At 46.5% G+C, this 19,945-nt stretch overlaps 1 protein-coding gene, 1 long non-coding RNA gene and 1 pseudogene across 10 annotated transcripts in view; 1 reads left to right on the plus strand and 2 right to left on the minus strand.

The window, feature by feature from the left end:
- Positions 1-1,509: 1,509 nt before the first annotated feature.
- LOC117081536 lies at positions 1,510-2,965 on the minus strand (annotated as a pseudogene).
- A 2,640-nt stretch (positions 2,966-5,605) lies between these two features.
- Positions 5,606-19,945, plus strand: part of SCUBE2 (signal peptide, CUB domain and EGF like domain containing 2) — a 74,042-nt gene continuing 59,702 nt past the window's right edge. For 4 of the 9 annotated variants that reach the window (XM_033207626.1, XM_033207630.1, XM_033207633.1 and 1 more), the window contains exons 1-3: positions 5,606-5,966; positions 7,544-7,666; positions 16,751-16,876. In XM_033207626.1, coding sequence (XP_033063517.1) covers positions 5,702-5,966; positions 7,544-7,666; positions 16,751-16,876 — 514 coding nt within the window. In that variant the 5' untranslated portion in view covers positions 5,606-5,701. The remainder of the gene's footprint in view (positions 5,967-7,543; positions 7,667-16,750; positions 16,877-19,945) is intronic. The other 5 variants (XM_033207627.1, XM_033207629.1, XM_033207631.1 and 2 more) reach the window with 2 other exon arrangements.
- On the minus strand, positions 6,943-8,057 carry LOC117081539. The gene is made up of 3 exons (XR_004436192.1): positions 7,995-8,057; positions 7,799-7,903; positions 6,943-7,175 (listed from the first exon to the last, which is right to left on the minus strand). It is a non-coding gene; the product is annotated as an uncharacterized LOC117081539 (long non-coding RNA).

A 19,945-nucleotide genomic window follows, 5' to 3' on the forward strand; every position in this document is an offset into this window, starting at 1 on the left:
TGATTTGTATTTTAGTGAGCCCTCCTTACTACCTGATTGGTTGGGTGTGAGCTGAGTTACCAGCCCTGTGTTTAAAGGTGGGTGTGGTCACCTTCCCCAGCTAGGTTTAGGAATTCTTAGTCCGCCTAGGAAATCCGGCTAGTCCTGTCTCTCAAAATGATAACAACTTGCACCCTTTTTAACCTGGCTTCTTTAGGCCTAATGTTCATAAGATGCCTCTGTGTGGTTGCCTGTATCAGAGTTTGTTCGCTTTGTTGCTTGGTCTAGTATTCCCTTGAACAAATATCCCACGATTTGTTCATTATCTAGTTGATGGACATGTGGGTGATTTCCAGTTTAGGGCTAATGTAAATACAGCCGTTATGAATGTTCTTGTATATGAATTTGGTGGACATGTACACTCATTTCTCTTGGGTATATTCTGCGAAGTGGGCATGCATGATCCATATTAGTGGATACTGCCGAACAGTTCTCCAGAGTGATTGTACCAAGGGAGCTTGGATGTTAGCCTGAGGAAGACTGGGAGTGATGTGATGAAACTTATATTTAACTCTGGCAGCTACTGTGTTGGATGTGCTGAATCGAGATGAGATTCTAGACAGAGAGACCTGTAAGAAATCGCAGACTAGGTGCAACCAGAGTGTCTCCTGGTTGGCTTCTCAGGGTTTCTCTGGACTTACCCTCTTTTGGGCAAGGGAAGGAGGTATTAAGATGGCTGCCACAGTTTCTCATTTACCACAGCCACATTCCAAAGAGGAAAAGAGAGCCTTTCCATTCCAGCCTTTCAAGCAAAGGGCCTGAGATTTGTTCCGATTGGAAAGCTGTCACGTGCTCATCCCTGAACCAATGACTGTTGCAGGGGGAATGGAATGAATGATATCAGTTGTCTTAAGTCAACTCCAGAGCCTGAAGTTAGAGATGGGGAAGCTTCCTTCCTAGGCACATGGGCTGTCTGCAGGAGGGGTGAGTATCTGTTAGGAAGGAGGAAAAAGATAGATATGCAGTCCCCAGGGGTGATGAGGGATGGTGAACCCCTGAGCCCAGTGGGCACGGAGGAAGAGAATGGTTTTAAGAGATAGTAAGAAGGCAGAATTTTCGTGATTGTTCAGATGTGGTGGGGAGGGATATCATGGAGTCCCAGATGACCACCAAACCTCTGACTCGGCGTTCACAGGATGGTGGTGCTCTTGTCTAAAGGAGAGAGCACTTGAGAAGGAGCAGGTTTGAGGAAGTTGAGCTCCATTTTTTTGTTTGTTTGTTTTGGACAGTTGGCAGAGCTAGCCGAGGTTTTATTTTGGGGGAAAAAAAACAACAATTGAATTGTTTTGTAGCTGGAAGCATGAGCAAGGGGGGTGCCTCAGGCAGTAAACTCCCTCAGCAGATGGGCTGAGGGCTAGGGCTGAGCCTCAGGTGGGTCTCCTGTTCCTGTGCTCCACTGCACAGCGGCTTCCCCCACAGGCCCTGGGGCAGCCGCAGCAGGGGCAGGCTGGTAGGGGCTGCCATGGCCATTCACTTGGGCAGGACATCTGAGGACTCAGACACCAGCTTCCCATGTCCTGTTTCACCTTCTTCACAACCACGGCCCTGGAGGAGCTGGCACGGCTGAAGGAGCTGGAGCCTCTACGAAAGCCAAAGCTGGAGTCCAGGCTGTAGCTGAGGCCAGGGCTTGTGAGGTGCCCATAGGCCGAGCTCAGCCCATCTGAGAAGCCACTGGTGGTCTTGAGATGGATACTCATGTTCTGCATCCCAGACCCCAGCCAGCTCTCCTTGCCCTCCAGAAGCTTCCTGTAGGTGGCGATCTTGATGTCCAGGGCCAGCTTGATGTTCTTCAGCTCCTGGTGCTCCATGGCACAGCTGCCGCACCATGTCCCGCTTGGCCCATTGCAGGGCGGCCTCCAGCTCGACAGCTTTGTGTTGGCATCCTTAACAGCCAGCTCCCCACACTGCTCAGCATCTGCGGTGGCGGCCTCCAGGGAAGCCCTCTGGCCTTTGAGGCCCTCAGTCTCAGCCTGGAGCTGGCTGATGTTCCTGTTAATCTCAGAGAGCTCCATCTTTGCATAATGCAGGTCATTCCCGTGCTTCCTAGCCAGCGTCTGCAGCTCTTCATACTTATCTGGTGCATGCCCTCAGCCTCAGCCCGGCTGTGGTTGGTGATCTCCTTGTACTGCGCCTTGACCTCAGGGATGATGCTGTCCATGTCCAGGGAGTGGCTGTTGTCCATGGACAGCACCATAGAAGTGTCCGAGATCTGGGACTGCAGCTCCCAGATCTCCTCTTCATACAGCTGCCTGAGGAAGTCAGTCTCGTCAGTCAGCCCTTCCAGGTGAGACTCCAGCTCTACCTTGTTCATGTTAGCTTCAGCCACATCCTTCTCGATGAGGACAAATTCATTCTCCATCTCCGTACTCTTATTGATCTCATCCTCATACTTGTTCTTGAAGTCCTCCATCAGCTCCTGCATGTTGCCAAGCTTCAGATTCTCCTGGCCCAAAGTATCCAGCTGCCGCCGAAAGTTGTTGATGTGGCTCTCAAACATGCTGTCCATGTTGCTCTGAGCTGTCTTCTGCTGCTGCAGGAGGTTCCACTTGGCCTCCAGCATCTTGTTCTGCTGCTCCAGGGATCGCACCTTCTCGATGAAGGAGGCAAACTTGTTGTAGAGGGTCTTGATCTGCTCCTTCTCCTGGGTGTGCACAGCCTGGATATTGGGGTTCACCTCCAAGGGGGCTCAGCAGGTTCTGGCTAACCATGATGGCTGTGATGACCCCCATACCACTGGCCCCACCAAAGCCTCCACCCAGACCCATGGAGGTGCCCAGGCCACCCTGGAAGCAGCTGCTGCTGCCTACTCAGGAGAAGCTCCACGAGCTGATACGGGCACTGGGCCGCTCATGTAGGAGTGGCTGCTTAAGGCCTAGGGGCCAGAGGTGGACACCTTGTAGGACTTCTGGGTCACTCTGATGGACATGGTGGAGGCAGGAGTGGAGGCAGGCGGGCTGAACCAGGCAGAAATTCGAGAAGGAGCAGAGAAGCTGCTTCTAGGTCGTGAGCTTCGTTTTGAACATGTTGAATTGGAGGGATCTAGGGGAGATCAAGGTGGTATCTAGTAGGCAACTGGATACATGGGATTGAACCAAGGGGATAAATCCAGGCTGGAGATTGATGTTATGGAATCAAGGGAATGAGCAAACCATCCAGGGAGAGGATGTAGAAAGAGGATTCCTAGAAGATGGTGGAGAAGGCATTTCCTGAGAGGTAGGAGGAAAACCAGGAGTTTGCCTGCCACGATGACAACCAAGGGTAGGGAGAGTTTCCACCAGGGAGAAGTAGTCCACATGTCAGAGGCTGCTGGGGGGCACTGAATGGTGTCCCGTGAGTGCAGAGTGGCACCACTTATGTGTAGTTCAGGGGCACGCACAGCCGGCCACTACCAGGCTTTCTTCCGCCTCCTCAGAGGCCCACACCAGTGAGACTGGGCTGGCTGGGCTGCCTCTTTGCACCCCTGAGGCCTGGTTCATGGCCTCTCAGCCTGTGGAAAGGAGACAGGGAGAGGAAGAGGGAGCTTTAGCCTCAGTCCAGGAACGGTGTCTGAGGCCTTTCTGAGAAGTTTGTGGGGACCTCAGCTGGACAATAGAGGGCAGCCTGCAGCCAGAGTAGAGCCAACCAAGTCCCTCCTGACACCAAAAACACTGACATTTGGACACAGTTTTCCCCTGGAGCCTTCCCCTTATGGAAATTCCTGGTTGTAAGCCATATTGACTTTAATCTCAAGTGTCAGAAAGGTTGCCCAGGAGTCTGGGAGCCAACAGCTGAAAGCATGTTTGTAAGGATGTCAGGGCAAACAAAATAGGATACAGAACATTTTTTGAGATCTGTGCCAGTGGTGGACTTTTCTGGAAAACATGACAAAAGCTGACCCTCTTGGGCAAAAAGGCGCTGAGTCTTATCAGTATTAATTTGTGTCCTTACTGAAAGATCAAGTTAGGGAAAGGTAAAGGGGAAGAATAGCACATGTGTGATTTCTTCACCAGGCACAAGGGCGCTGCAGGAGGCTCCCCCCAGAGTTTAATGGACAGCTTTATGTATTTATATGCTTTGACTGGAGCTAAAGAGGTCTGTGCCACACAATGGGCAGTTTCTAGTTGGATTTTAAAAGAAATAACTTTGATCATTTCAAAAGCAATGAAGCCTGATGCAGCGGAGAGAAAAGAAGGCAGTAATTTATGGCTACCATTAAGGACACAAAGACAAAGGCAGAGAGAACGTTTCACCAACTGAAGATTTACAAATGTGTAAAAACCACCCTTATGACCAGAAATAGCTGAGTGTCTCTCTCAGTACCAAACAAAAGGGAGTGGGAGGGAGGTGCAGACAGAAAGAGGGATGCAACCTGCCTGTCTTCACTGAAAAGGTCAAAAGAAAAACAACTACAGAAAAGTTGTTTTCGCAGATAGCTCCATTAAGCAGCTGCACTAGCCACAGCCCAAAGAGGTGGGCTCAGCCTGGGCCCCGTGGGCATGTTCAGGGGCCGGGGTGGCAAACGATGGTTGCTGAGGGTGCAGAGGCTGGGAGCTCTGGGCTGTGGATAGGCCACAAGAAGACACAAGTGTTTTTGTGCATGAGCTAGGTGGGGATTTTTTGGTGACATCTATTTTTATTTTCTGTTCTCCAAAGGAATGGTATTTGTGTGTGCGTGCGCGCGTGCACGCCTGCATGTACACATATGTGTATGTATATATTCACAGGAGAAAATTGAATAAATACGGAGAAGCTCAGTGAAGAACATTACTATCCCTGAGTGTGATGTTTGGTTGCCTCTCGAAATTGTTACTATATTTGTTCCTGGAGTGATATTGGCGTGGGTGATATGAGAAGACCCTGTGTGTACCTGTTCCCTTGCAAGGACTGTCTTGCATGGAGGGCCAGGTGTCAGGCATTGCCTGTATTTGCAACTGGCCAGACCTGATGTTTATGAGTTCAGGTGATCATAAATGCCACCTATACTCCGGGCAAAGTCAGGGCTGTCTGTTGTCCCTGGTGGCTCACCTTTGACCCCTAGCCCCCTTCCCCTTAGGCTGCCCTGAGAGATACATAAGTAGCTTGCAGGGATTCTAGGCCCAGCGTGCCCCACAGTGGGACAAGTGGACCAGTGCCCTCAGGGCTGTGGAATGGAGGATCCGAGAGGGCCTGGGGTTTGGGCAGTGTGGAGAAGGGTGCAGAGGGTGTGCTGGGGTGGGCAGAGAAGCCAGGGTCACCTTCTCCATTCAAACAGCTGTTTTCCCGAATTGGAAGTCACCCCTACTCCCTTCTACTCCCACCTCCCACATGGAAAGCCCCAAGATAGCTTTGGTGTTTGGGGACTGTAGGGAACACTCTCTGGGTGCCCTCCGCCCGAATATTTCAATCTAGAAAGGCTGTTTGTCCTCACAAGAGGGTCGAGCTGTAGGACACTGGAACAGGCAGGGCACCGAGGGCTCCGAGCGCTGGAGCGGAGCCGGGCTGCTGGGGGCAGCGGGCTGGGTGCCTGGGCTGCGCGCGGCGCGGGGCACTGTGCTGCCGGCCCCGCCTGGCAGATAGCAGCGCTTGGGCCACCGCGGCCGCGCCCCCTCCGCCCGGGGCCGGGGAGGGGACGGGAGGAGGCCGGGCGGGGCGGCACTGCCCCCGCCTGCACCTCCCGCCCCGGCCCGGGAAGGACCGTGTGAAAATGAGGCCGGGGCTCGGGGGGCGGGCTGGGCCGGGCCGGGGGTGGCGGCGGCAGCGGGCAGGGCGCCCGCACACACCTCCCTGCGCCGCCGCCGCCACCGCCCGCACTCCGCCGCCTCTGCCCGCAGCCGCTGAGCCATCCATGGGGGTCGCGGGCTGTAACCGTCCCCGGGTGGCCCGGGCGGTGTTGCTGCTGCTGCTGCCACCACTGCTGCTGGCGGGGGCCGTCCCGCCGGGCCGGCGCCGTGCAGCTGGGCCGCCGGAGGGTGAGTGTCCGGCTGCGGGGGCGCACCTGGCACAGTGGGCAGGGCCGGGAAGGGTGTCTAGGTCCCCGGCGGGGTCCAGAGCCGGGCGCGCGGGGCCCGAGGCTGGCGGCTGCAGCTCCGCGGGGGCCTCCGCTCCCCCGGGGACCTCACCCCCCGGCCTGGCCAAGGCGCCACGACCGCTGGGGCCCTGAGTCCTGCGGCCCGGCCTCGGATCCAGAGCTGCTGACAGTTCCCGCCCGGTCCGGACGCCTCCAGAGCGCCTGCTAGTCAGACCGTCACCGGCGAGCAGGCAGAGGAGGGTGCTGACCCGGGCCTCGGGGTCCCGCGCCTCAGTGTAGGCGGGGAAACTGAGGGCCGGGCTGGGCACATCGGCGAGGCGGTGGCAGCTTTGCCCTTTCTTTCTTTGGGGGCCAGGAAGTTCTGCTGCTGGCTTCGGGGTGGGCTCCAGAGACTTTTCTATCAGTGGCAGCGCCTGTTCTCATCTGGGAATTACCCTGAAGCAGCAACAAGCCTAGGTTTTCAGCAGAGAACTCTGGTTTCCAGAGAGGACTCTTGACGTGCTGTGCTAACTGGACTTGCAATACTCTCAAAATGCTTTTGTTTTTAATTAACATCCTGGAGTAGTGTCAACCCAGGAAACACTTCTGCCAAGGCGGGTTTCCAGGTTGAGACGATGGGCAGGGGTGGGAGTGCGGGGGGCTGGCCGTGGGGACACCATCCCCGCTTCGCAGAATCTGAGAGCCTGGGATGACGTCTGCTCCGATCCTGGGGCAGGCTTCCCCCAGATACTCCAAACCAGCCGGGTGCAATCTTCTGGCTTCCCTGGGCCACAATGGAAGAAGGCCACACATAAAATATACTAACACAAACGATAGCTGATGAGCAAAACAAACAAACAAAAAACTCATAATGTCTGATGAGCAAAACAAACAAACAAAAAACTCATAATGTTTTAAGAAAGTTTACGAATTTGCGTTGGGCCGCGTTCAAAGCTGTCCTGGGCTGCATGTAGCCCACAAGCTGTGTTGGACAAGCTTGCTCTAAGCCCTGAGAAAGCTGACAGACAGCTGCTTGGCTTTCAGAGCTTTTCTGTCCGTTTGGTCCTTTCCTCCTTTAGCAGACATGTATGTACTGTTGCCTACTCACGTGCCAGGTACTGCACTGGCTTGGCATATGGGGCACAGATGCAGTCTGTTGTCAAGACATTGTCTAGTGGAGAGAGAGGAAGGAAAACATTAACAACCCTGCCTGAAGTGTGCCATGCAAAGCCATACATATACTAGCACTGGTGAGGGCACCTACACTGGGGTCATGGCAGGCTTCCTGGAGGAGGTGGATTTGAGCTAAGTCCTGAAGGCCAGTAGGTGATGGCGGGGGTAATTTCACATAGAGGGTACAGGCTGTTCCTGGAAACGGGGGCCCAGAAACAGTATGGTTTATCCCAGGGATCCCAAGCAGTTGTAGCTTGTGAGGAGTGAAGTGGGGTGGGCTGGTGGGGATGATGCCAGACAGGGCGGAGGCCAGATCACACATGGCCTGGGAGCCTGTACCAGGTGTCGGCTGTGCTCTTTTTGCAGATGTGGATGAGTGTGCCCAAGGGCTAGATGACTGCCATGCCAACGCCCTGTGTCAGAACACACCCACCTCCTACAAGTGCTCCTGCAAGCCTGGCTACCAAGGGGAAGGCAGGGAGTGTGAGGGTAAGTGCCTTGGGGACCATGTAGGGGGACTACAGGGAAGCTCCTACCTCCTTAGCTCTTGCAGTGGCCACTTAACGTTGGTAAAAGTGCTGCCCCTCCTCTCCCTTTCCCCCAGCCCCTGAATCACATCACCTGCTCTCTGAAATGCTTTTCATATCTTGGACTGGAAACATTAGGTCTTCCCCAGAGTTGCTCACACAGTTTTATCTGGCTCTGAAATGTCCTTTTGTCTAGCTTCTGGAAAAGAAAAGAGATGTGTTAGTATCTTTGGGTCCCACTCGGTTTTGGGGCAGAAAGTAAACAGCTATGCTGATCAGGAGAACCATACCTGCCAGAGTAGGGCTGATCCTGCACCTCCCTGGGGCGGTTTGTACCTTTGCCCTGAAGTCTGAGTGCTAGAGTCCTGCCCTTCCCTGCCAGCTCAGGAGGCTCCATCCTGTCTATGGCTTTGGCCACAATGTTTGGCATTGCGACATGCCAAGCTTCAGAGTACACCAAGGGCCTTCCTTGTTTGGAGTTACAGGTTCACTCTGGAGAGAGGTGTGCAGAGAGACATTTTAGCCCATAGAGCTGCAGGTCTGAGAACCTGTAGTTTGGACTCTGCCATTTTATATTCTGGACTAGAATCATGAACTGCGAAGTTCAGAACTGGCCAGAGAGTAGACACTTGAGGCTGTTCCTGGAGATGGAAATCATGACACATTGGAGCTGACTGGGCTGTTCAGGTAGCTCTGGGCCAATCCTATTACTCATTTTACAGATGGAGACACTGAGGGCCAGAGGACTTGTGTCCATGATCACACTATTTGCCTGCAAGTGAAAGAAAGTCAGGTCTTCACCCCCAGCTCTGTCCCCAGCCCCATGTTTCTCATATTTACTCAGCCTGCTGCTGTCCCTCTTTGGATGGGTGAGAAATCCCACTGTCTATAGTCATCCCGTGCAGGAGGAAGTTAGATGAGGAGCACTGAACTCATCTCTGAGTATCCCTCCTTGCTCCTGGACTCAACCTTGACAAGTATGTTGGTGGCCCCTTCCTCTTCGAGAGGTTTTAAACTCTTTAGAACTTGGGCTTAACTCCCATGGGAATTGATCTTTTGAATACTTGCAGGATCTAAAGCTACATAATGAGTAAGAAAGTTCCTTCCTAGTCTCTTTCCACTTTGAAAAACATTAACTTCTTTAGATGAGGAGGAAAACTGTTTTGAGACAGAGCTTTGCTCTTGTCGCCCAGGCTGGAGTGCAATAGTGCAATCTCGGCTCACTGAAGCCTCCTTATCCCTGGCCAGGAGTGCAAGACCAAGCGATTCTCCTGCCTCAGCCTCCCAAGTAGCTGGGATTACAGGCACCCGCCACCGTGTCCAGCTAATTTTTATATTTTTAGGAGAGACGGGGTTTCACCATGTTGGCCAGGCTGGTCTCAAACTCCTGACCTCAGGTAATCCACTGGCCTCGGCCTCCCAAAGTGCTGGGATTATAGGCATGAGCCACAATGCCCACCCGGAGGAGGAAAACTTTTAATGAGTGTCTATTCTAGTGCCATTTAATGGCCTAGTGTTCAGACCCTGATGTTTCAAATCAATCTGTTTCATACTGTGGCCTCTGAGTAATAAAGATTCTAAATATTGGAATGGTGTGTAATGCCCAGCAGTGCCTGGTATGTGGTAGACACTCAATAAACATTCTTATTTTTGAATAAGTGATTGTGTAAGATGGGCTCAGTCACTAGCACCTTGACACAAAGTCTTTTCCAACAAATAGACAAACCCGCAAATGAAATATCTAGATACAGAATATACAGATGACCAAACAGGTAAGTGACTGTCAGATGCTTTTGCAGTGTTGTAGCAATGATCTGATCCTCCCTACCCACTCATCTCCTTGTCTTAGCATAGCTGAGACAAGAGATGGGATTTTAAAAATGAACTTTGTTACAAAGGAAGGGAAGACCAAAAGAAAATATAGATAGCAAATATGAGTAACAGGTAGGATTATGACAGGCAAGTTTTGATCTGGTGACATCCCTTAGGAAATCATTCAGGGAGCTCCCCTTTGTGCATGAGGAGTGAGGCTCCCGCCGCTCCCATCAGAGAAGGTATGCTCCTGGTCAGGTGCATAGCAAGTGGGATTGGGGATCCATCCATGAAGTAGTGCTCGCTCTCTGTCTCTCTCTCTCTCTCTCTCTCTCTCTCTCTCTCTCCTCTCTCTCTCTCTCTCTCTTCCCCATCCCCCGCCCCATTTCATGGGAGGCCAAAAGGCTATCTCTCCCCAAAACATTTATCTGCTGATTCCTCCATACCACATACTCTTGGTATTAAATATTCTATTTGCTGTACTGTAATTCACCCATGTTGGCACCCTGCTTTGGAAAAAAATATTCACTTCTTTACTATGTGGATAACTCACGTCCTCCAGTTGCTGTGTGCTCTCTGGTGGCACAAAACCATGCCACTAACTTTATTTAGATAAAGTACACTTTTAGTAAATGATGTTAAATGACAATTGGCAAGAGTTTCCTTACTCTTGGCTTTTGAGTTTGATATATTTCAAATGAAATTGAATTGCTAACAGTTTATAGTTAATTGTTAAAAGTCTATTATTTAGTTTAAAATAACTAATGATTGGCATTATGCCATATATATATATTTATTTATTTTAAAATGATATGTGATTGTTATAAAAAGTCAAATAATATAAAATGTGTAAAATAAAAAATTAAAGAGCCTCCCATCCATTTATCCACAGATAGTCATTGTTAACAGTGAGCATACATCCTTTGTACTGTCATTTTGAACCCAAACCCTAGAAGAATTTGATCTTTTGAATATTTGTGGTATTTACAATACTAGTAAGTAAGGATGTCCCTCTTTTTTTTTTTTTTTTTTTTTTTTTTGAGATGGAGTCTTGCTCTGTCATCCAGGCTGGAGTGCAGTGGCGCAATCTTGGCTCACTACACTACAACCTCCACCTCCCGGGTTCAAGCAATTCCCTGCCTCAACCTCCCTAGTAGCTGGAATTACAGGCATGCACCACCATGCCTGGCTAATTCTTGTATTTATTAGAGATGGGGTTTCACCATGTTGGCCAGGCTGATCTCAAACTCCTGACCTCAGATAATCCACCCACCTAGGCCTCCCAGCTGGGATTACAGGCGTGAGCCACCGTGTCCGGCCAGAGTGTCCCTCTTAGTTGGATTTCTTGGTATAGGAGTACAGAAATGGAAATTTTCTCCCAAGAAGGAAAAGGAGAGGAAATGAGGATTGTAAGGATCCAAAGATGTAGATATACAAAGATGTAACTCCTTTATCCATTTCTTGGCCTATTAATTTGTAAGCCTCTTGGGACCAACCTATGGTATCATTTGGGTTGTGATTATTGCCAGCTTCACTACTCATATTTAAGTTTAGGGATGAGGACCAGGTTTACTCAGAGTAGCTAGAATTTTATCCTCCATAAAGTTTTCTTCTGCCAAAATGTTGGAGATATGTGTGAGCCCTGAATAAGTGGGTTTAAAAATAATGTGATTCAGACGTTGCTTTAGATGATCTTTTATTCTAAATGATCTTTGCTTATTTGCTTATTTATTATATCGTTCTTACTTCGCAGTTTGAGGAATTGAATTGGCTCATGCTTGTAATCCTAGCACTTTGGGCAACTGAGGCAGGAGGATACCTTGAACTCAAGAGTTTAAGACCAGCCTGGGCAACATAGTGAGACCTTCTCTCTACTAAAAGTCAAAATAATTAGCTGCGTGTAGTGGTGCGTGCCTGTAGTACCAGCTACTCCAGAAGCTGAGGTGGGAGGATCACTTGAGCCCAGGAAGTGGAGGTTGCGGTGAGCTGTGATTGCTCCACTGCACTCCAGCCTGGGCAACAGAGCAAGACACTCTGTCTTAAAAAAAAAAAAAAAGAAGAAAGAGATTGAATCAAGTTTAACAGGGATGAATCTAAAGTTGGCCTTTGTATAAGATGCTGTATCTTTCTTTTCTTTCCTTTTTTAATTTTTGAGACAGAATCTCTCTTTGTCACCCAGGCTGGAATATAGTGGTGTGATCTTGGCTCACTGCAACCTCCGCCTCCCAGGTTCAAGCGATTCTCCTGCCTCAGCCTCCTGAGTAGCTGAGACTACAGGCACCCGCCACCACGCCTGGCTAATTTTTTGTATTTTTAGTAAAGACGGGTTTCACCGTGTTAGCCATGATGGTCTCTATCTCCTGACTTTGTGATCCGCCTGCCTTGGCCTCCCAAAGTTCTGGGATTACAGGCATGAACCAGCGCACCCAGCCTGTATTTTTATTTTTTAAAAACTTTTTATTTGGAAATAATTTTAGATTTCAGAAAAGTTGCAAAAATAGTGCAGAGTTCATATGTGTATATATAGGCCCTTCATTCATCTTACCCTAATGTTAGCAACTTACATAACTATAGTACAATTATCAAAACCAGGAAATCAACACTTGCACAATGCTATTAAGTAAACTACAAACTTTATTCAAATTTCACCATTTTTCCCTACCATTCTTTTTCTGTTTCAGAATCCAAGTAAAGTCCCACATTAGATTTAGCAGTTGTGTCCCTTTTCTCCCCTAGTCTGTGACAGTTCCTCAGTCTTTCCTGACATTGACATTTTTGATGAGTACTGCTCACTTCATTTGTGTTATGTCATTATAAGAACTGATATGAGACCAGGTGCAGTGGCTCATGCTTGTAATCCAAACGCTTTGAGATGCCAAGTGGGGAGGCTTACATGAGGCTAGGAGTGTGAGACAAGCCTGGGCAACATAGCGAGATGCCTGTCTCTAAAAAAAAAAAAAATTGCTGGTGTAGTGGTGTGTGCCTGTAGTCCCTGCTACTCAGGAGGCCGAGGCAGGAGGATCACTTGAGCCCAGGAGTTTGCAGTGAGCTATGATGGAACAACTGCACTCCAGCCTGGGCGACAAAATGAGACACTGTCTCAAAAAACAATAATTGATATAAGAGAATGTCTTGTATTTTTTCATGATAAAACTGAGGTGATGAATTTTTGCCCTGGCTGCTGCAGAGGTGCTGTTGTGTCCTTTTCAGCGTAGCATATCATGGGCACATGATGTCAACATGCCCCATTCCTGATGATGTTAATCTTGATTGCCTGAGCAAGATGGTATTTACTGGGTTTCTATGTTTTGAGATGGGATCTTGCTATGTTGCTCAGGCTAGTCTCAAACTCCTGGGCTCAAGTGATCCTCATTCTTTCCACCCTTTCCCCGTGCCCTGTGGGTCACCAACCTCTATAGTTTCTGGTTTTTCCTTTCTATATTTATTTTGCACTGTAAGCAGATAAATGTATACTTTCTTTTTAACAACTTTACTGAGGTGTAATTAACATATTATAATATTCACCAATTTTAATTGTACAAGTCAGTGATTTTTAGTAAATCAGCTGAATTGTGCAACCATCACCATAATACAAATATTTTCCTCATCTCAGTAATATTCCTCATGTTCTTGTACAGCAAATCCTCATTCCCAGTCCCAACCTCAAGCAACCAGTAATCTACTCTCTGTATCTGTATATTTGCCTTTTCTGGACATTTCATGTAAGTGGAATCATACAATATGTTATCTTTTGTGTTGGATTCTTTCACTTAGCAAAATGCTTTTGAGGTTTGTCCATGTGGTAGCTTATATCAGCATTTCATTTTTATCATTGAATAGTATTCTATTGAATGAATATACATTTTTTTCCCCCATTTATCAGTTAATAGGCATTTTGGTTTTTTCTACTCTGGGGCTATTATAAATAATACTGCTGTGAACACTTGCATAAAAGTCTTTGTATAGACATATATTTTCATTTCTTCTGGGTATATACCTAGGAGTGGGATTGCTGGGTATTTGTGTTTAACTTTTTAAGAAACTGCCAAAGAGATAATTTCTTAGATATCACACCAAAGCCACATATAACAAAAGAAAAAGTAGACAAATTGGACTTCATGAAAATTTTAAAGTTTTGTACATCAAAAGACAATATCAACAGAATATAAAGGCAACTCACAGAATAGGTGAAAATATTTGCAAATCGTATATATTATAAGGGATTAATATCCAGAATATGTAGAGAATTCTTAATGTTCAACACTAAAAATCAAATAACCCAATTAAGAAATGGGCAAAATAGGCCGGGCGCGGTGGCTCAAGCCTGTAATCCCAGCACTTTGGGAGGCCGAGACGGGCGAATCATGAGGTCAGGAGATCGAGACCATCCTGGCGAACACGGTGAAACCCTGTCTCTACTAAAAAATACAAAAAACTAGCCGGGCGAGGTGGCGGGCGCCTGTAGTCCCAGCTACTCGGGAGGCTGAGGCAGGAGAATGGCGGAGAAGCTCGGGAGGCGGAGCTTGCAGTGCTGAGATCCGGCCACTGCACTCCAGCCCGGGCGACAGAGCAAGACTCCGTCTCAAAAAAAAAAAAAAAAGAAATGGGCAAAATATTTGAACAGACATTTCAGCTAAGATGATATGCAAATGGACAACAAGCCCATGAAAAGATGTTCAACATCTCTAATGATTAGGGAAATGCAAATCAAAACTACAAATGGGAGATACTATTCATATCCATTAGGATGGTTACTATCAAAAAAATAGAAAATAATAAATGTTGGTGAGGATGTGGAAAAATTGGAAGCTTTGTGCACTATTGATGGGAATGTAAAATGGTGTAGCCACTGTGGAAAACAGTGTGGAAGTTCCTAAAAAAATTAAAAATAAAATTACCATAGGACCCAGCAATTCCCCTTCTGGGTATATACCCAAGAGTGGAAAGCAGGGTCTTGAGGAGATGTTTGTATGCCCATGCTCGCACCATTATTCACAGTGACCAAGAGGTGGAAGCAACCCAAGTGTCCATTGGCAGATGAGTAGATAAGCAAAATGTGTTATGTACAAAATAATGGTTTTGGTTTTTATGTTTTGAGATGGGATCTTGCTATGTTGCTCAGGCTAGTCTCAAACTCCTGGGCTCAAGTGATCCTCTCATGTCAGCCTCCCAAGTGGCTGAGATTACAGACGTGATATAATGGAATATTGGCCTTAAAAAAGGAAATCCTGTCACATGCTACAACATGGTGGAATCTTGAGAACATTATGCTAAGTGAAGCAAGCCAGTCACAAAAAGACAAATACTGTTTGATTCTACATATATGAGATACTTAGAGTAGTCAAAATCATAGTCAGAAAGTAGAATGGTGGTTGTCGGGGCCTGAGGGAAGACAGGGAAGAAGAAATGAGGAGTTATTGTTAAATGGGCATAGAGTTTCAATTCAGATAAAAAGAGTTAGGGAGATGAATGGTGGTGATGGTTTCACAACATTATGATTGTTTTAATTGTATCCAATGGTACATTTACAGAAAGAAAAGAAAAGATACTGCCAAACTGTTGTCCAAAGTGGCTATGCCATTTTACATACCCATCAACATCCTGTCAACAATGTGTTCCCATTTCTCCACATCCTTGTCAACATTTGTTATTGTCTGTCTTTTTAATTATTACCATTCTAGTGAATGTGAAATGGTATCTCATTGTGGTTTTAATTTGCATTTCCCTAATAACTAATGGCATTGAGCATTTTTTCATGTGCTTATTGGCCATTTGCATATCATCATAGCTGAGATGTCTATTCGAATATTTTGCCCATTTTAAAATTAGGCTGTTTATCTTCTTACTGAGTTGTAAGAGTTCTTTTTCAGTTCTTCATAAGGTACGTGATTTGCAAATATTTTCTACCGATCTGTGGCTTGTCTTCATTTTCTTAATGATACCGTTTGAAGAGCAAAAGTTCTTAATTTTGATAAACTCCAGTTTATTAATTTAAAAAATTATGATTGTGTATTTCGTATTATATCAAAAAAATTTTAACCTCATCCAATGTCCTAAAGATTTTTCTCTTTTTCTCCTTTTTTTTTTTGAGGTAGAGTCTTGCTCTGTCACCCAGGCTGGAGGACACTGGTGCGATCTTGGCTCACTGCAGTCTCAATGTCCTGGGCTCAGGCAGTCCTCCTGCCTCAGCCTCCCAAGCAGCTGGGACTACAGGCATGCACCACCACACCCGGCTAATTTTGTTTATTTTTTGTAGAGATGGGGGTCTCACTGTGTTGCCCAGGCCAGCAACTCCTGGGCTCAATTGATCCTCCTGGCTTAGGCTCCCAAAGTGCACCCAAACATCATGCTCAGCCATCCCAATATGTTAAAGAGTTTTCTCACATATTTTTTCTGAAAAGCTTTATATTGTTAATGCTTACATTTGGATCCCTGATCCATTTTGAGTTGATTTTTGTGTATGGGATAAGGGTCTAAAATCATCTTTTTGAATATGGATATCCAATTAGCCCAGTGCCATTTGTTGAAAAGGCAAGCATTTATCCCAATGGATTACCTTAGTACTTTTGTTTAAAATCAAGTGGCCATAAGTAGAAGGATTTATTTGTGGACTCTCAGTTCTGTTCCATTGATCTATATATCTGTCTTTATGCTTGTACCATGCTGTCTTGATAACTGTAGGTTTATAGTAAGTTAAAGTCCCCCAAATTTGTTTGCCTTTTTCAAAATTGTTTTTGCTCTTCTGAGTCTTCTGTATTTCCATATAAATTTTACGATAAGCTTGTCAAGTTCTACAAAAAAGTATCCTGAAATTGTGTGTGTTTTATATCTTCTTATTTCTTACATGAAGATAACATATTACAGATACTCTTTTAATTTTTATTTTTTTCATTTAATAGTATATCCTAGAAATTACTCCAAATCAGTTCATAGAGATCTTCCTCATTCTCTCTCTCTCTTTTTTTTTTAAATAGCTGCATGGTAGTCCATGGAGTAGAGGTGCCATAATTTATTAAACTATTCTTCTATGTATGGAAACTTAGTTTGTTTCCAGTATTTTGTCATTAGAAATAACACTGCAGTGAATAACCTTGTGCATACTTGTTTTCCTATTGTTAGAGATGTATTTTCAGGTAGATTCCTGGAAGTGGAATGGCTGGTTAAAAGGTAAGTGCATATGTTTTCACATCAAAGAAATAGCACCTGTCTGGTTTACTTCTGTTTTATTCCTCAGACATCGATGAATGTGGAAATGAGCTCAATGGAGGCTGTGTCCATGACTGTTTGAATATTCCAGGCAATTATCGTTGCACTTGTTTTGATGGCTTCATGTTGGCTCATGATGGTCATAATTGTCTTGGTAAGGAAGGCATTTGGAAATGGCAATTCTCCTTCACTCTCCCACCCCTTGCTTTCCCTTGGCGAAGACCTCCTCGTGAAGACAAAAACGGGCTCAGAGCCTTGTGTTTTCTGCTTCCTTGGAAGTCAGACTCCGTGATAGAAAATGAGGTAAAATGTTTTAGTTTTATGTGATCATTCATAACATAAATCTTCTGTTAGTCCAAGGAGATGGGTGACATTGTCATTACTATTTATTGACTTTCTAGCATTGACTTGTCACCTTTTAAGATCTTTGGTCTTGTGTTGAGAGTCCTGACTTATAACCATTTTTTTCAATGTTGTAAGTGTTTCTATTTTAGAATTTGGAAAAACTCCTTGTCCTGAAGACTCCAAATGTGTGCTGGGGTTACAGCCAGCTAGACCCCCCTTTTTTTTCTTGAAAAAGAGAGAAACTAAAACAGAAATCTTCCATGAACATCTTCCTAGTATTCCACAAAACAGAAACATCTGTTGGAGTTTTAGTCCCTGAGTTAGAGACTACAAAGAGTGTTGTTTACATTCATTCCTTATGCCAGGAATAAAACAGAACTTAGAAGCAACTAGCAACTGCATGGGGTTGAGTGCTGGATAGTCTTAGAGGATGCAGCACTCCTGGCAGGTAGGTATTTGTGGTTTGCTTCTTAAGGCTGGTATTAGTTGTACAGGAGAACATCACGGGAAAATATGGCATCAGCGTCCTTTGACACTCACGACCCTTCGTATAGATAACCTGCTGAGGTCTACTTGGCCAACCAAGGAGCAGCGGAGCCAGGCCCTGGCTCTGCAGGGACAGCGATTTGGACACCCCCTTATAGTGTGGTAGGAATGGCCCTTTGATTAAATGCTTTGAGATATGCATAAAAGGAACTAGAAGAAGTCCAGGCAGAACTTGTGTGTTGCGTGTTGGAGCTCTGGAGTGGAGGAGAGGTTATTTCTATTTGGGACTTAACCCTCATATGACCTTTATCCCACGTCAGTGTCACCTGGAGCTCCATCCTGATGGACTCTGTTATTCCCTGTCCGTGCCCTGTGTGAGAGATCAGGCTTTGGGTGACACATCATGTGACTTTCCAAGCCTGCAGCTGTCAGTAAGACTTGATTGCAGGTGAGGGAACCAGTAACCTTCTAGGCAGTGAGTACCACAAAAAGGCATATTTGAAAGACAATCATAAGAGCAGGAATCAATATTAATTAAAAACTCAGACAAATGAAATCACTTTCAGTGTGTGATTTGTTGGGAGGCATACCACATGAGTTGCTTTTTTTTTTTTTCCTCCATTTTCAGGGGGAAATTTCCCTTTGATTTGTCAACGAGGGTATTTGGAGGATGCATATCTGATGGCAGACTTCGTCATTACTGTGGTGCCGTAATCCACAGCCCAGGGTCGGGGAGAAGGATGAGGTTCCTAAGAGCAAGAAACATCCAAGGTCTAGGAATCTGGGCCAGTGTGACGGGCGGCTCTGAGTATTGGCCTGCTTGGAAACCCTGAAGGCAGAGTCTTTTCTTTCCTTTGCCAGTAACACAGATATTATTAACACAGAGTATCTCCATTTCCCCTCTGTGGGATCTCTTTGTGGACTCGGTAGCAAGGATCTGCCTTGCGGAGAGACCTTGAGCATCTACTGAGTATTTCTGAAGGGGGTAAGGACTCTTTAAAAAGGAAGGCACAAGAAAATGAAGTACATTTAGAAGAGTAGGACCACACACGTAGACACTTCCCCACCATTCAGACTTGAAAGGGCTGACCCAGTTTGTGGCAAGAAAGAAGCTCAGAGCCCTCACATCTCCTGAGTTCTCTGGGATGACTGCTTCAATCTCCTCAGCCTCCTAACCGCACATTAGCCACAAATATATTAGCTAGAAGACACAAGGTACAAACACCACTTAGCTTCGGCACTAAACACAGAGCACTTCAAGATCCTGAATGCCTGCAAGTCTGAAAAACGAAAGGCAGCTCTTCTATACAGCTCACCCCATCTGCATTCGGTTTCTATTTTTGGAGTGTCTGGGATCTCATCATAGCTATTTGGCTTTGTAACAGTGGTTCTCAACCCTGGCCGCACACTGGAATCACCTGAGAAGCTTAAAAAACACCATCACCTAGACTTCATCCAAGACTGGCTCTGTCAGTATCTCTGGAGGTGGCATCCAGGCATCAGGGTTCTGACACATAGCCAAGGTTGGGAACCACTGTTTTATGGTCTGGAGAAGCTCACCAGCTTAGTGATAGATATCCTCATACATGGACACACACTTTTGTATTTATCCAACCAGAGAGCATCAGCCAGCTAAATGACACACTTCTGATTGCTTTGGAGAAAAGAAATTGGGGGTTAAACGTGGGGTGGGGGTGTGGCAGCTCAGAGGGGAGCACACCTTTACTCGCAGCCAGTCCAGGAGTTGGTGTTCAGGGAGACTGACCTCTCCTACTCACCTTGAGTCTTGCTGTGGAACACCTAAGCCAGGTGTGTTCCAGCACAGCTCATCCTCTGGAATGTGCTTCCTTCACCCTTTGGCATAGACAAGGGCAAGTTTGTTAGGCTTCAGGGGATGGCTTGAGTCCCATCAGTTTAGTCAGACATCTGCTCAGTAGTGTGGGAGGACAGATGACTATAAGATCTGCAGCTTGAAACCAGATAACAGATATTTAAATGTGAGATGTTTTTATTATTATTATTATTATTATGGATACGCACAGGAGCTAGTGATTGGCACATGAGAAATTAGACTGGAGAAAATAAATTGCTTTTATATCAGCCTTTGAGCCTTTATTGTCTGAAACTTTTCTGGAAGTTTCTCTTCTTTGACTCGGGTGATGCTATCCTCTCCTGCTTGTTTGTTCATGCATTGAATAGTTAATGAGCACCTGCTGTCTTCCAGGGCTGTGCTAATTGAAACAAAAATCTCTGTCCTCAAGGAGTTTGCAATCTAGTAGAGGTAGATGAGTAAAGGATTTTGAGGCTGCAAGTCAGTAAGTGTATCAATATAGCTGTGCACAGGGTATCACAGGCAGAGTGGGAGGAAGGTCCCCTAAGGCTACCCTGACAG

Source organism: Trachypithecus francoisi, unplaced genomic scaffold (assembly GCF_009764315.1).
Source record: "Trachypithecus francoisi isolate TF-2019V2 unplaced genomic scaffold, Tfra_2.0 Lachesis_group8, whole genome shotgun sequence".
NCBI lineage: Eukaryota > Metazoa > Chordata > Mammalia > Primates > Cercopithecidae > Trachypithecus > Trachypithecus francoisi.